Source organism: Dermochelys coriacea, chromosome 12 (assembly GCF_009764565.3).
Source record: "Dermochelys coriacea isolate rDerCor1 chromosome 12, rDerCor1.pri.v4, whole genome shotgun sequence".
NCBI lineage: Eukaryota > Metazoa > Chordata > Testudines > Dermochelyidae > Dermochelys > Dermochelys coriacea.
In genome coordinates, this window is record NC_050079.1 from 2,085,155 (window position 1) to 2,097,892 (window position 12,738).

Genomic DNA, 12,738 nt, shown 5'->3' on the forward strand with positions numbered 1-12,738 from the left:
CAACCATCACTGTAAAGTCACTGACTATAGCTGTGAGTGGGAGGGCCTAAGAACTGCCCATGACAGGCAATTCTACACCGGGAACCTACTCATCTCAATGGGATTCTTCCCACCAACTTCCTCCAGCTCTGAATCAGGCCCCGCAACAGCAGAGGAGTTCATGGGCTCGACCGAGGAGGCACTGCAGAGAGTGAGGGCATGAGATGGAGCAAAGGAAAAACAAGCTGCAAAATGATCTCCTACGAGGAGAGGTGGAAACTCCATTGCTTGAGTCATCTAGAAATGGGCAGCGCAAAGCCCTGGAGAATGAACCACAGGGAACAATTCTACCCTGGCTGCTGGCATGGACTAGCCTTTCCCAGCATTCTGTGTGTTCTCATGGGACCATCCACTATATGGGCATTGTCCCTGCAGCAGCCCATGCTATATAACGAGGCCTTCAGACACAAGGGCAATACTAGTGCTCCCGAAGAGGGAATTCCATAGCAAAAACACAGGGGCAGCTCTCGGGGAGGTGCAGGTATCTCTACAGAAAGGCAGCTGATGCGCTTATGGGAATCAGGCATCCGGAAAAGTCAGTCTTGGGAATGTTCAAGCAGCCAGCGCCGGGGCCTGCCTCCCCCTGGGCACACAGGAAAGGAGGGAAGAGTAGCCCCTGCTGCTCCCTGCCCCTCCAGCTCTGCAGCCAATCATCAGCTCATGAGAAGTCAGGGTTGCCTAACCTCTCCCCCGCCACAGGCCATGCTGCCAATGTGCCAGGAGGCTGAGGGCTGAACCCATGGGCGCTGACTCCATGGGAGCTGCAGGGCTGCAGCATCCGTGGGGAAAAATTAGCAGGTGCGCCGCACCCACCAGCAGCCAAGCTCCCCCCGTCCCCATTCCTCCTCCTCCCCCGAGCGCACTGCGTCCCTGCTCCTCCCCCTCTCGGGGCTTCCCGCCCATCGCCTAACAGCTGTTTGGCAGCACTTAGGACTTTCTGGGAGGGAGCGGGAGGAGTGGGGATGCGGCACGCTCGCTCGGGAGAGGAGGCAGAAAAGAGGTGGGTCGGGGCAGGGGCAGAGACAGAGGGGAAGCTGGTGCCTATGGCTGAACCTGAATGTGATTGAGGCAGTCGGCATGGCATTGGTGGCATTCATGCATGATCTCAGCAGAACCATGGCTGTGCTGCCATATTAAAGAGGAAGCCAGCCAAGGGAGGCAGTTAGCTAGCAGGACGACCTACTGTTGCTCTAAAGACTTTCAGGAAAATCCTGGGCACATACAAGGGTTAGACAAAGACGTGACACCTCAGCAGATCGGGCTCCAGGACAGAGATCTGACTAGTCACTTCTATCTGCTGGTCCTAGTCCGATCAAACGTGTGTTTCCCAAGTATCATATGCAAAACAGCATTCACCATTCTACACAGGGGTACCTGAGCACCTTCCAGTAGTGCACTGAGCAACATGACTATGATCGGTCCCATGTTCATTCATTCAGCCTCGGCCTGTGGCAGGTGCACCGTGGAGGGCCTTGTTTCAGCAGGGCCATTTTGATGTTATATGTTGCTCTGAGTTTATGTTGGCAAAGGCAAGGTTCAAGAAACATGGCTGGCACTGGAGGAGAAGGTGGGAAGATTTGCGATGACCCTTAGCGCCTGGGGGAGTTCCAGGACCATGTCCAAGAAAGTTCTGCCTCCTGCACAGACAAGCTTCCCCCTTGTGGCAGAGAGTTCCACTGTGCCTGAGGAGCACGGCTGTTGACCATGACATCTTCATCCTACAACGTTAGCTGATATCCTGGGCACGGACCACTTGAAGATAAGGATTGAAACCTCGAATCGGATTCTTTTTCCTATGGGAAGCCAGTGCAGAGAGCAGGTCCGATGTGAAACTGCCTCATGGAACCTGCACAAGATGCATTCATTCTTCCTGCTTATGGGCAGTGTCAGGACATGCTGCTGACCTGCCATTTAACATGTATATTGGGGCAACACCCACAGGTCCCCATTGGGATCACCATGCTGGATGCTACACAAGCACGCAGGGAGACACCCTCTCTGCCCAAAGACCTCACATCAAAGAACACAGCTGTAATTTTGTGCACTTACGCCCTCATGACTCTGCAGCAAGCAGCTCCACTCCATCCCCTATAGGGTGTCCAACACATACATACTTGGTGTTAATGAGGACCAGCAATGCAGATGCTTAATGAAGGGCTTCTCTCAATTCCAGAGAGAGGAAGGGAGAACTGTTCCCACAATCCCCTGCCTTTCCCAGCAGAGTCTGAAATATTCATGGAAGAGCTGGGGAAAAACACATTAAGCATTCTGTGCATTTGAGTCAACGCAATGCCGAGTCCCCATAGCTCCCACAGCTTTTCTGCTCCTCCGCAGAGGATATTTCCTTTCTAAGGGGATGCCCACCGGCTCTGCTCACAGAAGGCTTCCATTCACCTTTTGCTCTTGGCCCCTGTGGCCTTTCAAGGCAAGCCTCTAGGCTGGCACCTTCCTTGTCAATATCGGCACATGGCGTTGCAGATTTTCATGGGACAAAGTTGAGATGCAGCCTCTTAATTTGTGCCCACAGATCATAGACTCATAGAATTATAGAAGATTAGGGCTGGAAGAGACCTCAGGAGGTCATCTAGTCCCACCCCCTGCTCAAAGCAGGACCAACCCCAGCTAAATGATCCCACATGTGTTTGTCAAGCTGGACCTTATAAACCTCTAATGATGGAGATTCCACCACCTCCCTAGGTAACCCATGCCCATAACAAACCGCACACATAAAAGGCAGCACTCAGCTATCCACCTGGACACCTGCCATTAGCAGCTGCAAAACACAGTTATGCTTATAAAATGAGAGGATATTGCTGAAAATCAGGGCAGCTGCATTACAACAAAGCAAGATTCTGGAGTCCTAGTAGATTCTCAAACTGCCCCTCGATTCTCTAAAAAAAAAAAAAAAAAAAAAAAAAAAAACAAACAAACAAAAAAAAAAAGAACCCACAGGAATTCTCCTCTAACAGGCCCTGCTTCAAGCTACATATCACCTTACTCACCTGGAGCCGCTAGCCATGCACGTGAAACACAAGCGTCACCCCCAGGCCCCTCAGTGCAAAGTGGCAAAGGGTACACTATCCCATGACACATCAGGCCTGACCCACTCATTGCCCTGCACACTGTCGTCATCATCTGTACTTAAAAGGTGTCGTGTAAAGTCTCATACACTGACTGGTGACATGCTGGTCCTGATGATCACTGTGCAACGTATGGACAGGCTGCGTACAAACAGCTAGAGATGCATGCTGGGAATACGTTCAGAAAGCCCAGCTTGCCCTAGACAAAAGGAAGGGGGATTTACTTGTCTGACCAGCTTGATCACATAGAACAATGAAAGGTACGTTTACATAGAAGGTAAACAAAGCGAGCAAGTGGGGGAGATGACTGCTTAATGATCATGACAGGGGCTGGAGTCTGCACCCCAAGAAGCCATCCTGGCTCTTGAAACAGAGACAATGGGGTAATAGGAGCAGGGGCAAAGGGACGTTCAAGTCATTCATCTCCTGGGGGAGCAAAGAAACCAGTACATTCTGTGAGGGCTGGGTCCTGGCTGGAAAATCCCGTCACACTGGAGACTGCTGACAACTTGGGGTAAGGAAGAAACAATGTTAGGCAAAGCTACATCTTACTGAATTCAATTTTAGACCCTAGAAAGTGTGTTGTTCTGTTTTGTTTACAACCCTTTCGAAGCCGGAAATCACTTCAATCTAGGGTCTCTGTTAAACACACATATTCGTTTGATTACAAGCCATCTCCAAGCTGAGCATGTAACTCCAGCTGAGCTACCAAGCTGGTCTGTGCTCTTTGGAGGCAGCGAGCTTGGGATCAGCTCTGAGAGTGTGTGACGAAGCAGGGAGTTTTCTTGTTATTTTCAATGGTTTGCATGCAGAGGGCGTGGGACTCCATTTCCCTGAGTGTTACTGGTTTAATGAGCTGGTGGGAGAGGGAATTTGTTGTTACAGAGGGCCAGCAAACGGGCCAGAGAATGGATACCCCAGCGACTGGTGACTGGGAGGCCCTGCTTGGGAATCACAGCTAGTGGGAGGACAATGGGCTGTGGAGAGAGGACCCGGGTGACCTGACCAGACAGTTTCAGCCAGAGGGGAAACGAAGGGAGAATGAGAGGAGAAGAGGCCCATGCAGCCTGTTTACCTGAGACAGAGGCGGGACTTGGGGGACGGTGATATCGGATGCCCAGCTGGAAGGAGGGGATCTCAGGGCTGGGAGGGGAGAGCAGCCAGAGCCCACTTGGAGGCTGGAGAGATGTACTGTCCTGAAGGAGGCTAGGCCTGAGAGTCTCCCATGCTGTGTTCAGACACTCAATAAACCCTCCTGTTTTACGCTGGCCGAGAGTCGCTCCGGTCTAGAGATCGGGTTCTAATTATTTCCTCTGGGTTTGGAGGCCCTGGAGTTCCAGAGTGAGAGGACTCCCTGAGGGGGCCCAGGGCAGAGACAGGCATGCTGAGGGCTCAGAGAGGTGCGGTTCCAGAAGGTGGAGGAGCCTACAGTTTAACTCTCTCTCGAGAGTGGACCCCCGAGAAGGGCTGTCGCACTGAAGGGGGTTTCTCCCAGGGACTGTACAGAGCCGAGAGAGAGCATGAGTCCTGTGAGTCCATGACAGTGTTCAGTCAGAGGGATGGGCCGCTGCAGGGGAGTCAGTTTTGGGGGCACTTGGGACCAGAGGGCTGTTGGGGTCACCCTGCAAGGAGCAACCAGGCTGGTGAAAGCCAAGGGGACCCCATGGTGCTGTGAGCATGCTGCTGGTGGTGGGGCTCTGAACCAAAGCTTCCCAGCACAGACAAACCCAGGGCTCCAGGACAGGTGGTGACACAACCCCTCACTGGGCTGGGTGAACCCCCAAAGCCTCACAACCAGCCACCAGGATTATTCATTCAGTGGCAAATGTTTTACCCACGCCAGCTCTCTGCATTAGATGAGGTCCCAAAGCTGTCGCTGTATCAGTCCTACAGACAGTTCTGCTGTATCAATATCCCCATCTGTTAACATGCCACAGGTTTGCCTTGGAGCAAATGCTCTGTCAAATAACCTACTATCTGAATCAGTGAGTTCATGCCTGCCTGGGACACACCACGCTCTGGGAGATTTACTGCTCATATAAAGGGCTCATCTCAGAAGGAGCAGAGACTGGGAGTGGCTGGGTCACTACAAAAAATAATTTTCCCTCTCTTGATACTCACATCTTCTTGTCAACTGTTGGGAATGGGCCACATCCACCCTAATTGAATTGGCCTCATTAGCACCGACTCCCCACTTGGTAAAGCAACTCCCATCTTTTCATGTGCTGTATATTTATACCAGCTTACTGTATTTTTCACTCCATGCATCTGATGAAGTGGGTTTAGCCCATGAAAGCTTATGCCCAAATAAATTTGTTAGTCTCTAAGGTGCCACAAGGACTCCTCATTGTTTTTGTTCAGAAAGGATCACTAGATTATTTTGCCAGCTGGAGCAGTTGTCACACTGCTGGCACATCCCTTTCTTAGTGTCCCCACATTTTTGTTTTCACAAATGGTGAATGGACAGGTTAAGCCTTTGCACTGAGAAGAGAGTATGCTGTAGCAAACAGCTACCCCTACACTGCATACAACCACATCACTGTGACAGAGGGCACAGAACTCACACCTTCCCGCTTGCCTGCCATCTCAGTTAATGGAGAATCAGCACTAGCTGTTGGCAGTGGAGGGCCTATGTCACACAGCTGTAGTTCCAATTACACCCAATAGAAGGCAGCAGTGTACACACACATGCTAGGCCATTGCAGTACTCTGAGCACTTGGCCAGTCATCCGTAGTTTAAATTCTAACCCTGGGATGTGAAGGGTTCAGCATACTGGTGATATTTGCCTATTGAGGGCCCATTCCCCTCATGTAAATGGGGGGGGGGCAGCAATAATGCTGAGGGGATGGGGACTGGGTTCCGAGCAGCACCTTCCTGATGGATATTCCATGCAATGCTGACTCTCACCTGTAGGCGAGGAACACAAACCTCAAGAGCCATCCTCCATGGAGCAGGACAAGGAGCAGGGGAAGGTGACTAAGCAAAACCAGGGTGGGTGGGTAGGTATGTGTGTGTGTCCTCTCACCTGCTTCTTCTTCCCCTCGGAGGACAGGACTTTGGTGACCCCGATCCGGTGCAGCATAACATGGACGCGCTGCTCAAAGGAGTTGGGGATCTCTCCGTCACTCTTCTCAAAGGGTTGCCTCTGAAGGGCAAACAGGACAAAGCTGGGGGCATGCCCAGGGGGCTGCATTACAGTCACCAGGGCCCCCCACACCCGTTGTGCTGGGCAGCCAGAGACTATGCTGCCTGAGGTAGCACCATGACTTTCAACCCCCTTTGAGCCCTCCCAGGTATGAGCTGCTTCCCGGCCCGCAGCAGCCCTGTAGAGCCGTGGGGAGCCGGGCTATGCCATGGCACCTTGGCAGGCTGTCCTGCGAGAGTTCCCCATGGTGCTGCATGCTGCAGCTCTGCCCCATATGCCATGCCTGCCCTGACCACTGCATGGCCTTGTGCCTTGCCCCCAACCCCACTGCAGCCTTCTGCAAGGCCTGCTTTAGGGATCCTCCCCCAGCCAGAACCAGGCTCCTTTATGGCACTCAGCCCCTTCCACCTGGGTACAAGGGCCAGCGGGAGGGGGAAAGCGTACCCCAGGGGGTGAAGCAAGATCCATCCCTCCCCTCCCGTTGCCCAGGCTGAGGGCAGGTTTGCCAAGAGACACGTCTGCCCCCGGCAGTAACTGATGGCACCAGGCGAGTCTGGCTCGGGACACAATGTTTCTACATCACTGCTGGGCTGCAGCCACAGTCCCCTTCCAGATCTCCTGCCCCAGAACTGCGGCAGGTGCTACAGCCCCCCCTGGATAGGGTGACCAGACAGAAAGTGTGAAAAATCAGGACAGGGTGTGGGGGGTAATAGGCGTCTATAAGACAAAGTCCCAAACATCGAGACTGTCCCTATAAAATCGGGACATCTGGTTACCCTACCCTTGGAGCTCCCTCTGGCGCATGTTTGCGTAAGATCAGTTCCCCCACCCAGCTGTATCACAGCAGCTAGTCCCAGTCCTTGGGTGCTCCGGGCTCTTTCGGATCCTCTGTTACTGGGGCAGCCCTCAAATTCCCCCAATCATCCCCCAGGGACGTGGGCAGGAGCAGGGAGGGGCCCAACCACAATAGACCCCACAGTGCTAGATTGGTTGGGGCCATCCGTGCCCCCAAAGTCCCCTGCCACTTCTCAGGCATGGAGCAGGGAAACAGCCCCACGCCCAAGCCCATCTGTAGTGCAGCCAACAGCCAAGACTGGTTAGGTCAGGCCAGGACTTGGGGCCTGATCCAAACCCGCCTGAGGTCAATGGGAGTCATCCCACAGATCCCTGCGAACCCTGGATCACTCTTAGGGTGCCTCTGGCTGGAGACACCAGGCCACCCAGGCTGGGCCAGGCAGTCTGAGAGCTGGAGAACCAGCCTCCATGAACAGTCCCCTTTACATTGGCTGCAGCTCAGGCCAGTCAGGGGGGATACAAACCTCACACAACACAGAGCCTCCGGGCTCCTGCTCTCTGCCGTGCAGCTACTTAGCAAAGCACCTGCTACACCCGAGGGCCAAGTTCCCCTGTGCTGACTCCAGGGATGAACTGGGCCCCTACACTCAGGACACCCCTAAACTGGGGCAAATGCCATGAGCACAGGCTCCTGGGAGCTAGGATTGGGGCGGTGGGGAAAGGGGGCTGTTACCTTTTCGTGTTTCGCTGATAGGACCTCTTCATCCTCACCAGACAGGAGTATGAGGGACTGTGACTTGCCCTCTCGGGAGTACTTGGGCCTGATCCTGTGGCCGGCATCGGGGGTCTGGCTGGGCTCTGCATTGGCCCTGGGCTCCACGGTAAGCCCACCCTCTTCGGATTTGCTCAGTGCCTTCCCAGGCTCCCCTGCCTTACTGGGAGGCTTTGAAATGTCACTGCGAGTGGACTTCCTGCCCTTGGCTGCCAAGGGGCTGCCCTCCAGCTCCTTCTCGCACTTCCAGCCCCTGCTGGACTTCGGCTTCTTGAATGCAAAGAAGTTTCCTATTTTTTTTTTGAAGGTCTGGGTGCCAGACGGCACGAGGGGGGCTGAGCCAGGAGAGATCCCCCGGGGGGCTGGGCTGGAGCAAGAGGAGGAAGCCAGGAAAAGAGTTAGCACAGGTGCTGATCAGAAACATGAACTGAGAGCAGGTACCAGAATCACTGCCTCCAATGCCAAGAACTGTGTCAAGCATGTCTCTGCTGCCAGCCTGCAGCCTGGGGAGCCAGTCCACAGGGAAGGGGCAGGAAAGGAATGTCTCCACGGCAGAGGGGACTCACCACACCCTTGGAAAGGCAGCTGGCTCGGTGGCCTCGACTGTTTCCTTGTCTTTGAACTTCCCCCTGGCTACTGGGATTAGAAAAATCAGTGGGGGGAGGCATGGTAGAGTGCAGCCCAGCCCCGGTCCTAGCCCTTGGAGAGTGCCCAGCAGGCGGCAGGATGTGGGGCTCTGGGAAGGGGCTGGGAAATGGGGGTTGGCACGGCAGGATCCCCACCTGGGAGATTCATTGCAGACACACTTGGCTGCACATTTCATCGTCTCCCCTCCATGAGCTTCGGCCGCAGAGGTGCAGCCACCTCTCAGCTCTGGACTGTAGCTAACCAGGTCGGGGTCCCTGGCCCTGGATGCCTGGGCTATTAGCATTCTCCAGCGCAAAGGCTCCTGTGCCAACTCTGCCCCGGCCCGCACCGAGCAGCCGGCACTCCGCAAGGACGGGCCAAATTGCCCCCCAGCACTCAGCCCCTCCCCGGGGCCGCACCGCTCTGCAGTCTCACACTAATCGGCCAGGATTTCTGCCCAAACAAGTCAGTAATTGAGGTAAATTAAGATGTTTCATACACAGTAGGTCAGGCAGCTTTGAGAGGCATGGCTAGTCCCAGAACCACCCTGACTAGGCCCGGCTCCTGACACCACCATTCCTTCCCCCGGCTCCACCTGCACCACAGGGGCTGCCAGGTCCCAGGGACTGCGCGAGAGGGAGGTGGAGAACCAGGAGCCGTCACTGACCACAGCAGCCCTGGGTGGAGATCCAGGCTGCACCAGTGCCAGCCCTAGTGTCCTGTCTCAACCTGCACCAGGACGCAAGCTCAGTGGTACCCTCCTCCCCTGGCCGGGAACACGGAGGGGACTTCCCAAAGCCTCCCACTTGGGCAGGCGTGATGGCAATTTTCCTCCATGGCTGACATGGTCCCAGAGTGTAGAGTTGGCCACACTCCCTAGAGGCCAGCAGTAAATAGGGGTGTGTCTAGGCGGCCCGTGAAGGTAGCCTGGGGTGGCCGCCAGCTACTCCAGCTAGTAGCAGACACAAGCTGGCTCATCCTCGGCTTTACATAACCTCAGGTTGGAGGGCTGACAGCTGGTTCTGTAAGAACCCTGCCAGCTCCCCTCTGGGCACCGCCGCTTTCAGCACCACTGTTCATGATGAGTGCCAAGATCGCAGAAGATATCCTTCTCTCCTTCCCCAGCACAGGCTGCTAGATACAGCCCAGCCCTTTACAATTCCCTCTTCCCTGCAGGGCAGGTTCCACCGAGTAACACTGGTGCTCTCTTCCCCCAGGATGGGGACTTCAATGGGCCAGGACAACAGCTGGCTGGGTATGAAAACCTAACTACTGTACTGCATGAGGCTGTGCCTGGCTCTCGTTCTTACCATGAAGGGTCGTGCATTTCAGAGCTGGGCTTCTGCCAAGTTCAGGGGATGTCTCGATCAGAGAGCACCTCCGGCTCCCAGTGCAGCAGGATGCACGAGTAGAGTTTTACACAGAGACGCGGGCGGGGGGCAGATCTCAACACTAGTTTCATCAACAGGGATCACTACCGCTAGCTGGATGGAAAGCCCAAGTGACAAGTGGTAGGAAATACAGATCGATACAATGGCAGGGAAGAGAGTCCCGCTCAGCAGCAGGCTGCTTGTGGGAGGGGTGACAGAGCAAGGGCCAATGAGGAAAACAGAGACCAGAGAAGGATAAGAAAGGAGAGGGAGCAAAGGAGAGAAAAATCGAGCTCAATTTTGACTTCTCCTGTGCAGGGAGGGGCGGGGACAGAGTTTTGTTTGGGAACACACCTGAGCTAAGCCCTACACAGGTCATGCAGCCTGGTTTCTAAGGTCTGCCCCTAGCAATGCTCAGCCCACATTCAGGGCTTCCTGCCTTCCCAGCCCCAGTGAACGAGCCTTCCCAGAGCCTGTCAGCCCCATTGTGGAGGTGGAAACGGATGCCGGGAGTGAGCTGCCCGAGGACATGCAACGAGTCTGGAAGGACAACCCACATGTTTTTGGCTTCCAGGTCCTGACTGACTGCATTAGCTCCCTCTGCCTTTGTACACTGATTTGCTCCCAAAGGGCCATGGGCTTGGAAGAGCTAGTTTCAAATCCCAGCGCCCAGTCTGGTGCATCAGCCAACCTTGCCTCACTTTTCAAAGGCCACCTTCTGGCCGGGACCCCAAAAGAGAGATGCCCACTAGCTGCAGAGCCCACTACACTCATTGTTAAGTGTAATGGTGCGAATCCCAGTGTACTGGGATCATTCCAGTTCAGAGAATGGCAGTCTAACATCCTAAATGCCCCCTTGCACTTTCAGTTGAACTAGGTGGGCCAGGTCCTCAGCTGGCATCAGATGGTAGAGTGCCACTGAAGTCAGACCAGCTAAAGCTCTGAACCAGATTCTTACTCAGTCCCTGATCAAAACTGCGGTGTACCATTTCTGTGTGCTGTTAAACAGTTGCTGTGTCGCATCCCAGACATGAGTGCATTTCTGCAGTGGGTGAAATGATCCCTATAACATCCCACACCCAAACACACACATTGTATTGTGAGAATTTGCTAATATGTTCACAAGGCACTCAGAGTCCTAGATGAATGGTGTTTAAAAGCATTAATGACTATTAAATTAGTAGTGACCTGAATTTCAAACCATGCAAGGTAATTTTACCCCAAGGAATGACTGAGGGCGATTCCCCAGTTTATCACTAGCTTGTGACCCAGGCACCTCTTGATGCCAACTGGCACGTGGCCTAAAGGTTACAGGAATCCCCTGGGCTTAGTATACACATTCTAGTTCAAAGAATGCCATGTGAGGGCTCTGAAAGCATATGTCACAATGGTCATCGATACTGTTGTGAAATGCATGTACAGCTGTCATGTAAGGAGTTATGTATATACACTGATAATTACATTCTTACAGCCTGCATCAAATGTGAAAAGCAGGTTAGCTGTCAGACAAGAGCTGTTTGTCCATCTATCTGTTTACATGTAAATTGAGCATTGTCTGGTTCACAAGGAGCAGCCACTGGCATTCTAAGCTAATGAAGAGCAGAGGGGACTTTAGAAGGAAAGTAGCAGGAAGAGATAGATGTGGGGCAAGATGGGCGAGAGGAACCCTGTCTTGATGTAAATATCAAAGGCTTGTTTTTGTCTAGTTTGGGGGCGCAAAGAGGACTCCTTCAGCAAGGAAGTGAATGGGCAGGAAGTTTGCTTCATGAAAAGGGATTCCAGCCAGGCTTGGTTGAAAACACTGGAGAAATCTTTAGGTGAGACAAGCTTCTTTAGACAGGAGGAGAACTTGTGAGCTAAGTTTGGTCTCTAGAAAGTGTGTTATTGATTTTATTTGTAACCGTTTCCGATATTCTTATTCACACTCACTTGAATCTCTTTGATAATAAACTGATTCTTGTTTTCACTATAACTAGATCAAAGCGCTGTGTGTTTAAGTTAAGGGGGGCCCTCGTCCAGTTTTGGCCTGGACAGTCCTCTCTTGGGGTGGTTTGTCCCCCGTCTGGTACTGGGACAAACCAGATGTGGCTTTGTCTGGAAGCGGACGGAGGATGCCCTTTATGAAGAGCACGCCGCTTTGCCCCCTCCGACATGACCCCAATTCTCCAGTGTTCTGGGATCATGTGAGCGTGATGTTATGTTTAGCAGAGCTGTGTTCTAAGGTGTAACTCATGAGCTGCGGAGTCCCGTCTCTGTGGGAACAGCTGGTAATTCTGTGCATGGTCAGTGGATCAGGGACTGGACGCTCCAAGGACTTGTGAGTGTCACTGCCTGTACACAGACAGCTAGGCCCATGGAGGCCCAGAAGGCAGGGCTTGTGTTGCCAGAGAGCTGACACACAGCGGGCACAGCACAGTGGCAGCTACAGTACTGAATACACCTCGTTTACTTACAGTGGTTCCTCTTGGATCAGCTTCTTGGTAAAGAACTCCTCTAGCCCTTCATCCACACACGTAATACTTCTGTCCTCGTCATTCTCAGACGGGGCTGGCTGGACCTACGGGCAAGCCCCACAGTCAGAAGAGCTCAGTGCTGCAGAAGCAGGGAAGAGGGGAGGCGAGATGCCGGGGGAAAAGCTGAATTCAGGGGGAACGATCCCAGGAGAAAGTGAGAAATCACTCCCTGACGTTCCTACTGATGCAGCTGCTTTTTAATTGCACGCGCACATACACCTTTGTATAAATTTGCTGTTGAATAATAATAAAATAACAGTAACAGCAAAACCACGTAGCTTTTATCTAGCACTCGTCATCAGCAGATCTCAAAGCTCTTTATAAAGGAGGGCAACATTATCCCTGTTTCACAGAGGGGGAAACTGAGGCACAGAGACTTGCTCAAGGTCTCTCAGC

At 53.3% G+C, this 12,738-nt stretch overlaps 1 protein-coding gene across 6 annotated transcripts in view; it reads right to left on the reverse strand.

Annotated features, from left to right (window-relative positions):
- The window catches only part of CARMIL2 (capping protein regulator and myosin 1 linker 2), a 134,068-nt gene that overhangs the window by 18,963 nt on the left and 102,367 nt on the right, over positions 1 to 12,738 (reverse strand). For all 6 annotated transcript variants that reach the window (XR_006275273.1, XR_006275274.1, XM_043495387.1 and 3 more), the window contains exons 32-34: positions 12,283 to 12,386; positions 7,794 to 8,199; positions 6,146 to 6,265 (exon numbers count right to left, since the gene is read on the reverse strand). Coding sequence is in view for 4 of the 6 variants with exons in the window: in XM_043495387.1 (XP_043351322.1) it covers positions 6,146 to 6,265; positions 7,794 to 8,199; positions 12,283 to 12,386 (630 nt within the window). In the remaining 2 variants the exon portion in view is untranslated. The remainder of the gene's footprint in view (positions 1 to 6,145; positions 6,266 to 7,793; positions 8,200 to 12,282; positions 12,387 to 12,738) is intronic.